General features: G+C 44.5%; 1 protein-coding gene across 2 annotated transcripts in view; it reads left to right on the forward strand.

Annotated features, from left to right (window-relative positions):
- The first annotated feature begins 6,509 nt into the window (after positions 1-6,509).
- ROR1 (receptor tyrosine kinase like orphan receptor 1) overlaps positions 6,510-15,110 on the forward strand; it is a 388,377-nt gene continuing 379,776 nt past the window's right edge. The window contains exon 1 of one of the 2 annotated variants that reach the window (XM_032494476.1): positions 6,510-7,097. In XM_032494476.1, the coding sequence (XP_032350367.1) occupies positions 7,007-7,097 (91 nt within the window). In that variant the 5' untranslated portion in view covers positions 6,510-7,006. The remainder of the gene's footprint in view (positions 7,098-15,110) is intronic. The other variant, XM_032494474.1, reaches the window with a different exon arrangement.

The following is a 15,110-nucleotide window of genomic DNA, read 5'->3' on the forward strand; positions in this document are numbered from 1 at the left end:
TTCCTGGATTATCCAAGTGGGTCCTATGTAATCACAAAGGTCCTTGTAAGAGAGAAGATGTGAAGATGAAGCAGAGAGAGATTTGGAGATGCCCTTTGGCTGGCTTTGAAGATGGAGGAATGGCCCATGATCCAAGGGATGCAGCTATGCAACCTGGAAAAAACGATATTCCTCCCTAGAGCCTCCAGAAGGAAACAGCCCTGATGACTTTACTTGACTTAAGCACAGTAAAACTGATTTTGGACGTCTGGCCTACCAAACTAAGAGAATATATCGGTATTGTTTTAAACTACCAAGTTTGTGGTAATTTGTTACAGAGGCCATAGGAAACTAACACAGAGTACGTGGAAGTTTGAGGCTTCACATGTCAGTAGATGTTTAGCTGAGTATAGAATTTTAAGTAAAAAGTAATTTTCCTTCAGAATTTTGAAAGCATTTCTCCAAGGCTTCTCTTTTTATTTTAGACATAATAATTATTTTTAATTTCCAGGATTATTTGTTGTTTGTTGTTCACTGCATCTTCCTCCCTCTGCTCATCCCCTACATGCTGTTCTTATTCCATAAAAGCAGTATCTCCACTTATCTCTGAATGTGTGAATGACAGAATATGTCTGTGTGTAAATTTTCTTCTATCTAAATAGTCTATTCCTTCCACGTTACTTTTTTCCTAGTTTATTTTTATCTCTGTCTTGTTTAGAACATTTCCTCAAATGGTGTTCTTTGGCTGTCAGCATGTATTACTTTGAAAGTTTATTGAGGTATAACTGACATACACTAAATTAATATATTTAAAGTGTATAATTTGACGAGCCTGTCAGTTATCAGTTTATTGCTCTCAATTCTTCAATATATGCTGTATAATAAATAATGGAATTTCTTAAAGTATTTTCTCCTTTAAAGTGAGCTTTTTCAGTTGCAAGGTCTGGAGGGACATTGTAGGAGGAAGAGGCTTCTTGCAGTTTTCAGCATGGGCTGAGAGGTGTGAGGGTGAGAACATGGTTGGGAGCTGCCCCTGCACAAGCCCAGAACTCCATCTCTCTGCCACCTTCTAGCCTTGGCCTGGTGATAATCATTTTCGCAGCCTTTCGACATGGAAGCCAAAACTTCAATGTGGCTCACATGCAGGCACCTGTGACTCAGATGGTCACACGTTGAGCAGCTGTTCCTTCTGTGAGTCCCCACAGCCCACTTGTGGCTCCAGAGGGGAGGGAGATACCCACAGAGCTGGAGCCCCCTCTGCGAACCCATAAGGCTCACATGTTTGGAAAGCCTCCTGTCCGGATCAGCGCCCGGACTTCTACTGCACGCTCATGCCATGGGGTGCTCTCAAGAGGGGTGCCTCATGCTTGCTTTAGTCTGGCTGAGCCAGTGAACTTTGCTGCTATCTGGTGGGCTAAATCATACCTTCTCCAGTGAGATCTGAACCTCTTTTAAGTTTGTCATTTTTGGAGTACATACATGGTTTCTTTACCTCTTGTTACTCTTTTATGATAGTTAATAATTCTACCTATTAAATGTCTCCTGCTTTGTCTGTGATGTGGTTTCTATCTCCTAATTGGATCCAGACTGATGCAATAAGTTTTGACATATGTATACACCTGTGAAACCATCCCCACAATCAAGATAGTAAACATATCCATCATTCCCCAAAGTGTCCTTATGCCTGTTTGTCTTCCGTCCTTGCATTTCTCTATCCCCAGGTAAACAGTAATCTGCTTTTTGTCATTACAGGTTGGTCTGAATTTTCTAGAATTTCGTATAAATTGGATCATGTAGTATATATTATTTTTAGATATCTAGCTTCTGTCACTTAGCATAATTATTTTTATATTCATCCATGTTATTATATGTACTAATAATTTATTCCTTGTTACTGATGAGTAGTATTTCATTGTATGGACAACAGAGTTTATCTACTCACCCATTGGTAGACATTTGGGTTGTTTCTAATTTTTGGCAATTACAAACAAAGCTGCCATAGATTTTCATGTGCAAGTCTTTGAATGGACATAGATTTTCATTTGTCCTGGGTAAATATCCAGAAGTGGAGTGGCTGGATCGTATGGCAGATGTAGGTTTAGCTCTTCATTGCAAAACTGTTTTCCAAAGTGATTGTACTATTTCACATTCCCACCAGGAACATATGAAAGTTCTTGTTGCTCCACATCCTTGCCAACAATTGATATGGTTCCCCTTTTTAACTTTAGCCACTCTGTTAGGTATGTAGTATTATCCCAGTGTGGTTTTACATTGCATTTCCTTGATCATTAATGATGCTGAACATTTTTTCATGTGTTTCTTGCCATCTGTATATCATCTTTGGTGGGTTTTCTTCCAATATTTTGCCCATCTAAACAATTAGGTTGTTTCTCGTCTTATCATTGAGTTGTAAGAGTGCTTTGTTTATTCCAGATGCAAGCCCCTAGTCAGACATGTTTTGCAAAATTTTACCCTAGTCTGTGCTTACCTTTTAATTTTCATAACAATGTCTTTCAAAAAGCAATTGCTTTTAATTTTGAAAAAGTCCAACTTATCAATATCTTCTTAACAGTTCATGGATTTTGTGTCTTCTTTAATAAATCTTCACCAAACCCAAGATTACTAAGATTTTTCTCCTGTCCTTTCTTTTCAGAAGTTTCATTTAGGCTATAACATCTTGGTATTAGTTAATAACAATCCCTTACTGATCTTGAATTTCTTGTTAATGAACTTCTGATGGTGATACTAGATTAAGGAGATGTTACACACACATATACACACACACACGCACGCATGCACACACACACACACAGCGTCTCAAAGGTATGGACATGGACAAGAAGAGAACAACATTGGGTGCAAAAGGGAAGCAAATTAGTCTTTTTATCATCTTTTTTACCCACTATACAAATAGGTCTTTGAAGCTAATGGAACAAAATATATGAAATCAAGATTGCACCAGAAATCCAGGCTGTATGATCACCAAATTTATGTCCCTCTCTCACCCCATAATGCAGAATTTTAGAGAAAAAAAAATAAACAATTTATTGAATGGGTGCTATGCCAAACACTGTGTTGAGACTTTTATATTCAGGTATATAGTATATTTTAATACTTGAAATAACTTTATGTGATTGGGTCTATTGTTATGTCTCTCTCTCTCTCTCTTTTTTTTTTTTTTTTTTTCAGGTGAGGATATTGCATCATAAGGAAGTCAGATAATTTGTTCACATCATCTGGCCGGGTCTAGCTAATGTGAGGGCACTTGTTCTTAATCACTAATAATAATAGCTAACAATCATAATTGGCTGATTGCTGTGTGATAGACACTGTGCTAAACCCTTTACAAGTATTAACTAGTTAAATCTGCAGAGCAAAGTTAGTTGGTAAGTATTACTGTTATGCCTCTTTACAGGTGAGGACATTGCAAAACAGAGATTCAGGCTCTTACAACTATTAAGAGAGCAAAGCCAGGATTTGAATCCATGTAAGCTGTCTCCTGGGTTCTCACTTGTAACCATCATGCTACTTGGTTTCTCCGAGATGAAAAATTAAGGCTGTGTTTTGGGGTGAATCAGGCAAATGCCCCAAATGAATCTCCTTTTCCAACAACTTTCTGAAATGTAAGGGAGTTTCTTTTACATGCTCCTTGGTGCTTGACACCGTCGATGTGTCGCTATCCCAGTGCTCTTCCACCTTCCCATTACGACTTGCCCGTGCCTGTGCCTTCTAAGTGTCCACAGTGATAATAAACAGAGCCCGAGTGTGTGCTAGTGGGAGAGGCCACCGGTAGATGGCTGCCTCTCTAAGCAGCAGGGGCCTCAGCGGGTACCTCGCAGCTGGAGCCAGGACTCTCTGAGGAGAGTGGCTCCTCCTGGGTTATCTGATCCATTTGTATCAAGGACTGGCTTGGTTAAGGGAGAGGGTGGGGCCGTTGGAGGTCTGCAGAAGGAACATTTCTGTGCGCTTTTCGCACATCCCACTCTTTGGGTATAATGTAGAGAGAGATTTCACTTAGGCTTGAGCCCTATGTTTTTCCCTTAATTTTGTGACTTCGGGCAAGTTTCTTAACCTCATTTTACTTTAGTTTCTCTGCCTGTGAAAAATAGAGACGACACTGACCTCATAGGAATTTTGATGGTCTAAGTAAGCTCACATATGTAAATAATAATAATAATGAAGATGATGATGATGTTCTTATATTCTACATTTATTAAGTGCCAGACACTCATGGAAGCAGTTTATATGCATTAATTCATTTAACATTCACAGCAGTATGGACTAGGTACTATTATTACCATCACCACTTTAAAGATGAGAGTCTGAAGCACAGAGGGACTAAGATACGTGTCCACGGTCACTCAGCAGAGACCAGAAAAGCTGGAGCTTGAGCCGAGGCAGCCTGCACTCCTCAGCACTGGCATTTACTGGATTGCATAAATATTTCCTTTGTCTTTTTTTTTTTTTTTAAACAGGAAAAGCCCTTTTCTAACCTATCCTTTGGGAGCTAGTATGTTCTAGCTAAACTTCCAGGGATCCAGGAGGACTGAAGGAGTGCTTACCCAGGTCTGGACTAGTTGATGCGGGTTCCAGATTTGGCTCTTGCCAGCTGTGGGACCTTGGGCATGGAAGTTTCACCTCCCCGAGTCCCATGTTTCTCCTCTATAAAATGTTAAGGGGGTGGGTATACAAGTTAATTTCCAGGACCCTTTTTAGCTGTCACATTCCTCACGTCTATGATTCTGTGATTAAGTTCCTGGAAAGTTTAAGTACTGATAAAAGTGCCATTAAGTTCTGTATACTCAGCACTGGCAGCCATCTGTTACCTAAGCTACCTGGGCCAAGCAGTTATGGGGTGGGGTTTGGGGGCAGGGTGGGTGGACAGGAAAGGGTCCTTGTCTCTCAGCTGAGAGTTATTCTATAGATGATGGAGAACTTTTCAGTAATGTGCAGTGTCCTGAGATTCCTCTGACTTCTGGGCCATAGTATATTGAGGCCAACCATCAAAGACAGTTTTCTAACAAGAGAACCTTGTGCAGGAAGTTCCTCAGGCAAGAGCCTGGAGATAATTGAGACAGGACTGAATGGGTCTCAGGCAGAGAAACTTGGAGGACAGACCTGTTTGGGCAATAAACTGGTTGACCCAAGGCCTCTCTGTCTATCATTCCCTGACCTCAGGTCAGAGTGATAGAGAGGGGGAAAGCTAGCAAGGCAGCTGGGGATGCCCCTGCCCTAAAGTCTTGAGAAGAATAAGTGACCGTTTGTCCTACATGGGTTAGCCATTCACCTGGCCGAAGGCAGAGGGCTGCGAGTCTTTGACCTGCTGGGACGTACTTTGGGCTACAAAGCCCTTGCCTTCAACAAGGTGACTGCTCATTATAAAATCCTAAAGCCGGGTTTTCAGAGGCTATCGCTGCAGCAGTTACACCCCCTGCCACTGACTGAGAGCTTGTTATACGCCAGGCTCTGGCCAAGAACTTTTAGCCCCATCACGGTAAAGGGACTGAGTCTTGGCTTGGCCATCTGTTGTCTGTGTGACTGCAGGCAAGTCACATATTCTCTTTCTGCATCTCAAGTTTCTAAAACCATATTATGAGCATAATCTATGTAAAAGTGCAAAGAGGTATAAGTATTTGTAATGATTTTTTAAAAGTGTCAGTGGAAGATTCATGAGCAAATGCACACAAAGCACTAGGCAAGCAGGAGATACTCAATAAGTGGGCTTCTTGGTGTTCCTCTAGGACAAGACTGGTGTCTCTGTGACTCTTGCATCCTCATAGCCTAAAGCAGGGCCTGGAACACAGCAGGTGCTCACCACTCTGTATGATCAAAGGCCCTCTCCACAAGGAAAGCCAAATGGCCATGAGTATTTATGGATCACAAAATTCATAATGCGTAACCAGGAGAAATGGATAAAAACATACTGTGAGTAGGAGACTTTAATGACCCCCTTGGCCCATGGTGGAAGAGCTGGACAAAAAAAAAAAAAAAATGCAAAGATACAGAAGGCCTAAGTAACATGATAAATATAAATATCAAATGGAGATAGTCACCCATCTCCACATTCCGAAGACAGAAAAACACCTTTCAAGAGATCAGCGGGGACACTGGCAAAAACTGACCACGAAGTCCTCAATAAATCTCCAAGAGAAAACTGTACAGATGACATTGATTTCAATGCGATGATACTAGAAATAGAGACAAAATGGGAAAAATCACGTGGGTCAAAGAGGAATTCAAAAGGGGAACTACGTATCACTAAATTTTCTATTACCCAGGGTCACACGGCTAACGGTGGCAGGGTTGAGACCCCTAGAATCTGGGTCTCCTGAGTCATTCAGCCACAAACTGGTTTGCGAACCCGGACAAGTTTCCCTGAGCCTCGGTTTCCCTTTCTGTCAAATGGCCGCGAGGGCCCAAAGGGCTCAGGTCCCGCTGCAGGTTTGAGGTGTCGTGGGGGAGGGGAGGAGGGTTTTTGAGCGGCGCGGAAGGAACAACTTTGGGAGTCCGGGTGTGGAGAGGCGGCAGCAGAGGGCGCTGGGTCGCCGGCCTGGACCCGCGTCTGCCATTGGTCGGGGCAGGCGCTGGGCTGGAGAGTTGGTGAAAAGTGACAAGTTGAGGGAGGCTGAGAGCAAGAGAGCGAGCGCGCAGAGCGGGAGGAGCCGCCGCAGCCGCCACGGAGGGAGCCCCGGGACGGCAGCCCCCGGGCGCAGGGCGCGCTCTCCTCAGACCCCGAGCCGGCGAGACTCGCCTTCCGCGAGTGCGACCCCGACGGCGCGGACTGAACCGACCGGCCGCGGCGAGGCTGCAACCGGAGGGCTGTGGAGGGACTGCGCTTACGGGGTCCTGAAGGGCCGGGCTGAGGCAAAGGAGCAGGTTAGAGGGACAAAGAACTTCGCAGACGCCCGCTGTATCCTGCGAGGAGAGCGGCCGGGACGAGGTAGCCGGGACCCCGGGCAGAGCCCGTGGATGTTCTGCGCGCGGCCTGGGAGCCGCCGCCGCCGCCGCCGCCGCCGCGAGAAGAGGAATGCACCGGCCGCGCCGCCGCGGGGCGCGCCCGCCGCTCCTGGAGCTGCTGGCCGTGCTGCTGCTGGCGGCGCGCGGGGCCGCTGCCCAAGGTAAGAGGCGCATCGGCCGGCTCGCGGGCCCGCCCAGCCTCGGCCACCCTTCCGTCGGCCGGCCCGGGGCTGGGCGGACAGGAAGCGCCGCGCCCGCCTCGGGGGGCTGCCGGCGCCCCGTCGGGGGTCTCGCCAGCGCGACTCCAGGCGCCGGGGAGGCAGGCGAGGATTCACCCTGGAGTCCCTCTGAGGGCCGGGGGTGCGCCCGGGCACTTCTTCCTCGGCGCCCAGCCGCAGTTGTCAGCGCTGACAGGAAGCGTGGAGGGGTTGGGGGTCGTGGGGCGATGGGATGCCTTTCGTCCCCCCATCTCTCGCTGGACCCCTAACGCGCCCCAACCGGTGTTCAGACAAGTCCATCCTGACACCACGTCGCAGCGGTCCTGGAGGGAGTTTGTATTTTCAGGAGTGCCTGAGAGAACCTAGGCTGTCCACTGAACGACCCAAACAAAAGCCCTGTCCTCCTGGGGCTCGGGCGGCCTCGCATCTCCACCGTCCCCAGCTCGCTGGCCTTCTTGAGGGTCACGATGGAGGCCACAACGTGTGCGCTGCCGCCGCCGCCGCCACTTTGTGCAAAATGTGCTGTCAGAGACGGCCTGCTGCTCCAAAGTGCACGTGTGTGTGTGTATGTGTGTATGTGTGTGTGTGTTAACAAACAAGGGGAGGGAAAGCCAACTAATGCATACTTGATTTTGGTAATCTCCAAAGACAATTGCAACAGTTAGAGAAAGACTTCACCGAAAGCCCGAGAGTTTTAGCTCGCTGCGGGAAGCTCGGATCCTTGCTGCGTCTGAGCCCGTACACAATGAGGGGGAAGAGCCCGGCTGCGCCTGTGGAGACAACGATTCATTCTTTCGAGGTTGGAGGGGGAAAGTTGATTAAAGTCTCCAGGGTCTTAGGCCTCACTTTTAACATGCATCCCTTGAGGGGGTGCTGGAGCCCCTGGATTCTTCCCTCCCCCACGCCCAGCCCCAACCCGTGCTCTTTTATCATGCATCTTTCATTTTTAAGTTAGCACTGTGCTTTAGGGGGAAAAAGGCTCTGGGCTATTTAGCAGTTGAGGGGGAAAGACCTATTCACTACCTAGACCATGACTACAGAATTCGTTTTGACCAAAGTCTAGCTAATAATTTTCGTGGTAGAAAATACACCCTGGAAGGAAGTTGTGTGTGAATTTTGATTTCATAGAGATGACTTTGGGGAAGTGGGAACCACATTTTTTGAGGATGATTCTGAAACTGATCCTATAGTGTGGTTCTGCTAATCTGGAAGCTCCTCAGGGTAAATACTGCTCCTAATTGTAATTAAGATGTACATCAGCAGGGAGTGCTCCTTCCCGATGGAAAATCCTAATGAAATGTAAACAGCTTGGTCACATGGATGTTTGCTTCCTTGATGCCAAACATCTGGTCCGTTGCCACACACCTGGGTGAAAAGCAAAAATTGGGTCGTGCTGCCTAAAACATTGTAAACATCTTTCTGATGTCAGGTTGCTGGGCAAATTGAGGTGGAGATAACCAAGGTGATTTTAGCTAAGGCAAGGCTCCTAGTGAGGCGCCTTAATTTGTTCACTTATATCCTCTGTCTTTTCCTTTATTCTACATAACCTTTCAACAATGGTTGCTTTTAGATCATGGGGAGGGGGAGGGACAGGGTTGGGAGAGGGAGGGAACTTGAGGGTCCAGTGCACCTTTCTTTGGACTTCTGCCTTTAAATAAATGTCCAGGCAATGATTTTGCTGAGTGTAAGACAATTTTGTTATCAGCAGTCGCCCAAATTCTCATTGAACTGTCTACAGGCTCAAAAAAAAAAAAAAAAAAACTTAAAAAAAATTCCTCCCAAATTTATTGTTTCTTTGTCTAAAAAGTATAAAAGCTGCCTGCTTTGGCTACTTTTTAGGTCCCATTTCTATGGGACCTCCATGTGCATGAATTAAAATTTGTTTCTTTCTCTCCCATGACAACTTTTTTTTAAAGAGTAGTGCTTATTCTGATCTCTTCAATAATGAGCTAAAATCTGTTATTACTGTCTTATTTATTGTCTAATAAATCCTTTTACATTTCTGTGAATGCTTGATCCTTTCTCTGGGGACAAGGCTTCTAGTGGAACTCAGATTTACCTTCTTGTCTGATCCAACATCCTTCAGGTAACTCAGCCAATGTCTCAGGAGATCAGTCTAAGGGGTGATATGTTTCATTTATTTATTTAAAACAAATGCTCAGCATTTCTCCCATCACTCTTCTGTTTTGTTAGCCAGGAGGAACAAACCTTTACATTTACTTTTTCTGGTCTGTTCACTGTCAATCTCCCCATCTACCTCTTACCATCCCGAACCTGAAGCCTTTATAACTGTACCCAGAGCTCAGGGCCTTTGGAACCCACCTCAGCTTTTCTCAGACTCCTGTAGATTTTGTGGCTTGGCTGCTTGGAGTCAGAGGGAGGTGGCCTACTACTGTTTGCTGTCATTTTGTAAACTTTCCAATGCCATTTTAATAGGTCCTGTCTACTTCTAGAATTAGAGACTCTTGAGGGCAATAAGACTGCTAGCTTTCCTGGTGAAAACACCTGGGGACCAAGTCATCCAGCCCCACCTTTATAGGAACGTCTGAAAATCCTCCCTAGGGGGAGCCATACAGAGGCCCAGGAGACAAAGGGTGTGGTCCAACTGCCTCTGGCAATGTGTTGGGAATATTTAATTTCCAATATTGAGTCAGTATACCTGGTGGCTGTTTTGCTACTCTGACATTATCTGGGATTATCTTTCTGGTATTTAGTTAGGAGTCCTTCAAAACTCAACTTTGGTCTATATTTTCCTCTCTCCATCTCCTGCATGGTGAGTATAGGCCTCAGATTAGACTTGAAAGTTTCTAAATGGTATGTCACTTCCATCCATTAGTGTCCAGTTTGGCTGTGGTTTGAAGGGGACCACATACAGTATCTCAAATATTTTTGAAAATTTTACCCAACATCCTATGGAGAATGGAATGCTTTGTATATACTATATGTATGTTGATGTACATGTATATCTGCATATAAATGGCGTATGTTTTGGCATATATAGTAAGTGGTCCATAGATTTTTATTGAATGAACGGAGAGTAACTTTTTTGGTTGTAGGTAAAAGTGTGATGATGCTTGTTTTTCCTAGTAACAATGTAACATTGCTTGTTTTCAAGGATTTTCCCTTTGTCCCATCTTCCAGTATGAAGGGAGTGTAGTAGAACTTCACAGTAGAACCTAAAGGTTACGAGCACAGGTGTTGGAATTAACTGACGTAGGTTCGAATCGTTTCTCTTCCACACACTGGGTATGGCGATTAGTTTTTCTGAGCCTTTCCTGAGTGTTATATGCATTGAGTGAAACCATGGATAGCAAGTATTGGAGAAGAGATCCAGCCTAGAGGGTCTTAACTTGGGGTATCTGAAATTAGGCCATTCAACCCTCCAGAAATAATACACAAAATTTTATGTACATTTTTAGGGTTGTATGTTTCTGGTTATCATCTGATTTTTGAAGAAAACTGCAATCCCCAAAAGATAGGAACCATTGATCTGGAGTGTTTGAGGCCCAGGGCAATGAGTTGCCTTCCCTGCTGGGTTGCCAGGGGTGGAGGGGTCCTGGGCCTTTACCCAGATCTACACAATCCATGGGGCCTCTCTCTCTCCTCACTTTCCATTTCCCCTCCTACTAGCTGGACTGTTACAGGGCCTGAGAGATGCTAAAGAATGGTGCCAAATCCTTTGACCTCAACTAAGAATGTACTTCCCTGAACCCAAGCATTCTGAAATGCCTGATGCCTCTGTTTGTACAATGTATTTAACAGACACTTGCATAACCTTTACAACAGGCCAGTCACTATTCTAAGCATTTTGCAAGTATCAACTCACTGAATCCTCACAACAACCCCATGAGGGAGATGGCATAATTAGCTCATTTTAATTTAGGCACAGAGAGGTTAAGTTACTTTCTTAAGGTCACACAGCCAGGAAATGGCATTGTAGGGCTTACAAACCATAAAAGTTCATGCTCTCATCTGACTGCTGCCCTCGACAGTCTCTCCCGGTTTGTCTTAAAATTTACACCCTTTATGTTATATTGGGGCCAAAGGTGTTATATCCCTGTGTTTTCCAAGAGCAGCAAAGGGATGATTTCTCAACCATTATAAGGGTTATAAGAAATGACTGGAGACAGCCAATTTCAATATTCCTTCCTGTGCTGGGGTTCCCTGAGCCAGACTCACTGTAACTCAGAGATGGACTGGAAAGGCCTTGGATGGTCTGCACCTCTGATCAGGAGGAATGATGTTGTTATAATGAACTGTAACTCAGATGTGGTTTGAGGAGCATGTCTGGCAATTCCTCCCAACCAGTGATGAGATGTACTTTGATGAAGTGCCTTTGTATTTGCATCTTGATGTACAACTCAGGAAATAGGGGTGATTTATTAGAGTGCTCTCTAGTGGGAGAGCTGGCTTGCCAGCTCCAAGTTCCCCATGTGGGTCAGACCCTGGCAAATCCAGCCCCAGCTGGGAAACACTCAAGTCTCCTAGGCCTCTTTCTCCAACAGGAGAGCCTCAGCCTGGCCTCACCTATTCCCCACTGTGTGCCAGGAGAGACTGTTCTGTCGACAGACAAGAGAAAAGGGGAGTAGTCTGAGAGAGTCTGAGAGAGTTCTTTGGAGTTGAAGGGGAGGGGGGCTGTTATGAGGTGGTGGGGTTTGGTGGGGGGAACTCTTCGAAATCCTTAACTAAATGCAGCTGCTTGTTACATGGAGCCTGACTTGCATGCCAGGAATATCTAAAAAGCTAACGAATACAAAATAAAAATAAACAGCGGTAAAAAGGCTCTCTCTTTGTTGCAGTAAGCTCGATTGGGGTTTTCAGTTTGTTTAGGAATGGGATAATTGTGGCATCCACTTTATTTTGGTAAGGCAGTGAAATGTGGATTGCTGTTACGTCATTGGGATGCTACCACCACCTGAACTTTTTCCTTCACACCTCCCCGCTCCGAACGCCTAGGCACAGACACTCACAGGGCCTGAGTCTCAAACTGTTGCCTCTGAGTGAATTGCACTGGAAGAGGGCAGATAATTTAATGGGATAGTGTTGGCAGGGCCAGCAAATTTCACACCCCATCTCTCACTAATAGAAAGGCAGTAGAAGGCTACAATATCCTCAGATGAAAAGGTTGTATAAAGAAGTTCTGCTTAACAGTAACTGTCTGTCCATAAATAAGGTTCTGTAGAGTTTTGATCCAAAAGCTGTTATTAAATACTGATAAGCCAAGCCTCATAATGTTTGGTTTCCTTACATTTCCTTTTTTCTTTCTTCTCTTCATTAGAACCATAGATTTTTTTTAAGAGGAGGAAGGGACCCAAAGATTGACCAGTCCAAACTGTTTATTTTCTCAAGTATTTCTATACAGAAAGGACCTTCTTTTATAGCCATTTAAAGAGGCAGTGTGGAGTAACAGAAATGGAATGGGATTTGAATCTGATAGACTAGGGTTTGAATTGAGGCTTTGCTGCTTGCTGCCTGTGTGACCTTGGGCAAAGTTCTTTGACCTCCTGAGGTTCAGTTTCTTTCTCTGCAAAATAGGGATAATAGTAATATCTGACTGTGGGTTTTGGTGAGAATTGGAGGAGATAATTGACAGAAGGTGCCTAACATAACGCCACAGACCCAGGAACCACACGGTGTGTCAGCTGTTCTCATTATCAGGGGCTTGCTAGAGACATCAGAACAAGTGCTCCAAAACAGTGCTCGTTATACTGTGAAATACAAACCAAGACTCGGACAGCAGCAATTTTTACAAGATGGTAGGACTCTTGAGTGTTCTGTTTTACAGGGAGCATGTAGATACTCTGTGAGCAGTTCTAGGCCAGTGCTGCGGACCTGGGCTGGAGGAGATTCCACAGGGCAGTTTTGCAAAGCCTTAAAACAAAGGCTTTTTCAGAACAGTGAACTCTTTGGGGAAGAGCAACCCCTCCCTGGTGTTTGGTGTAATTCCAGAATCCTGCAATGGGGAATGCTACATTTCAGAGACCTCCACTTGTAATCTGACCGTTTTTAGCTCCAATAGCCAAATAATCTTGCTGAGCACAACTTGAAAGAGAAGGATAATGGCCGGAGGAAAGAATCCTGAGGTGCTCTGTTAGCCATTTAAAATTTCTGAGTACAAAAAAAAAGTTCATGTTACCCAAAGAGAGAAGAGTAATGAAGTATGTGGGAAGAGGAAGGAGAGATAAAAAGAGAGCTTCTAAGGATCAAGATAGGTTTGTGTGTTTTATTTTTATTGTGCAACAGAAAAGCTTGTCATTCAATACATTTCAACATACATTTATTATGTGCAAGATATGATGTTAATGTCCAGGAATAAAACATTATCTCTGCCCTCAAGGAGAGGTGGAGGAGGGACAGCATTACTTTTTAAAGAACCTACTATGTGCCAGGCATAATTCTTTATAGATATTAGGTTTATGTGTCCCAGCATCCCTTTGATGTTGGACTTCTGACCCCATTTTACAGATAAGAAAATCGAGGCTCAGAAGAAATAAGTATCTTCGCTAACCTCACACAACTATTAAGTTTGGTTTGGCATTTGAACCTAGGTATTTTGACTCTCAAGTGTATGCTATTTCCACTATCCTTGAAGTGCAATTGGAGAGATAAGATGAACAGATAGGTACCTCCACGTGCCAAAACAGCTCTACCACAAGTGAATTAAAGGGTTGTGAATTTGGAAAGTGCTTTGGGAACACAGGGGTAGAAGCCATTGATTCTCTCAGGCAGTGGGAAGGTCCAAGGGAGAAATCAGTGTCCTTCAGAGGCTTCTTGTGAGGATGCAATGAGATACTGCCTAGAAGATGTGCGGCATCATGCCTCTCACATAGTGAACGCTCAGCTGTGGTTCTGTAGCCAGGGAGGGGCCCAGCCAGGATTTATCCGCCTCAAAAGTCTATGTGCTCTTAATTGTTCTGCTGTGCTCCGTGACAGGCATGGGGGTGTTGGAAGAGTGTCTGTGTAGCCTCCACATAGAAGGGGAGACACCAAGCAGTTTTTCTGGTATCTTCCACCTGCCCTAATGCAGATTTTTGGATTCAGCTTTGCTTTAGGCTTTGCACAGGTGTCAGTTTGGAGAGACTTATGAAACCTAATCATAAACCCTAATACTTCTGGAACTCTAGCCAGGATCTATCATGTTCCCCATTCATCCTATGGTCATACATTTTCTATGAGCCAAAAATTTCGCTAGTTCTGGAGATACAAATGTGAGTAAGGCTAGGTCCTTCCCTTGGAGGGTTTTGTAAATGGCAGGTCTGTGGTAGAGACTGCTAGCTGATCATCAGATCGGTTTCCATCTTTTCCCGGGCACATGGCTAGGCTACATTTCCTAGGTCCCTTGCAGTTAAGTGAGGCCATGTGACTAAATACTAGCCAATGGAATGAGATTGAAAGCAATGAGTGTCACTTGTACACTTGACCCATAAAAAACTTCCCAGGCAGGATTGCTATGATCCGGAACGTCGTAACTCTAGAAGTCATGTGTTAAAGGTACCACAAGAAACAGCCTGGAACCCACCCTGAATGACTGCCCAGTGGAAGCCACCTCCCAGTCTACACTGGTTTAGGTTTTATGTGAACAAGAAACAGACTTTGATTGTAGTAAAGGCTGAGATTTTGGGGTTTATCAGTTGTAGCTGCTAATGTTACCTTAACTAACATTATGTAACTAACATACTATATCATCTACCTACCTATCTCTCTATTTACCTCTCTGTATCTATATCACATAGATATAGTTGTAAACCATAGTGCACCATGAGATGAATTCTGTGGATCTGAATCAGTATTTTTAGACAGACTATAATAGGAAATATCACAGTGCATTACACTAATCAGTATTGTTTTGGGAAACTTTAGCTTCAGTTTGGTACATGCTGATTTAGGTTATTATTGGGCTCCCATGATCAAAAGTTTGAAAGCCCCTGGTCTAGTGGAGGCAGACAAGTGAACAAC

The sequence above is a fragment of the Camelus ferus genome, chromosome 13 (assembly GCF_009834535.1).
Source record: "Camelus ferus isolate YT-003-E chromosome 13, BCGSAC_Cfer_1.0, whole genome shotgun sequence".
Lineage (NCBI taxonomy): Eukaryota > Metazoa > Chordata > Mammalia > Artiodactyla > Camelidae > Camelus > Camelus ferus.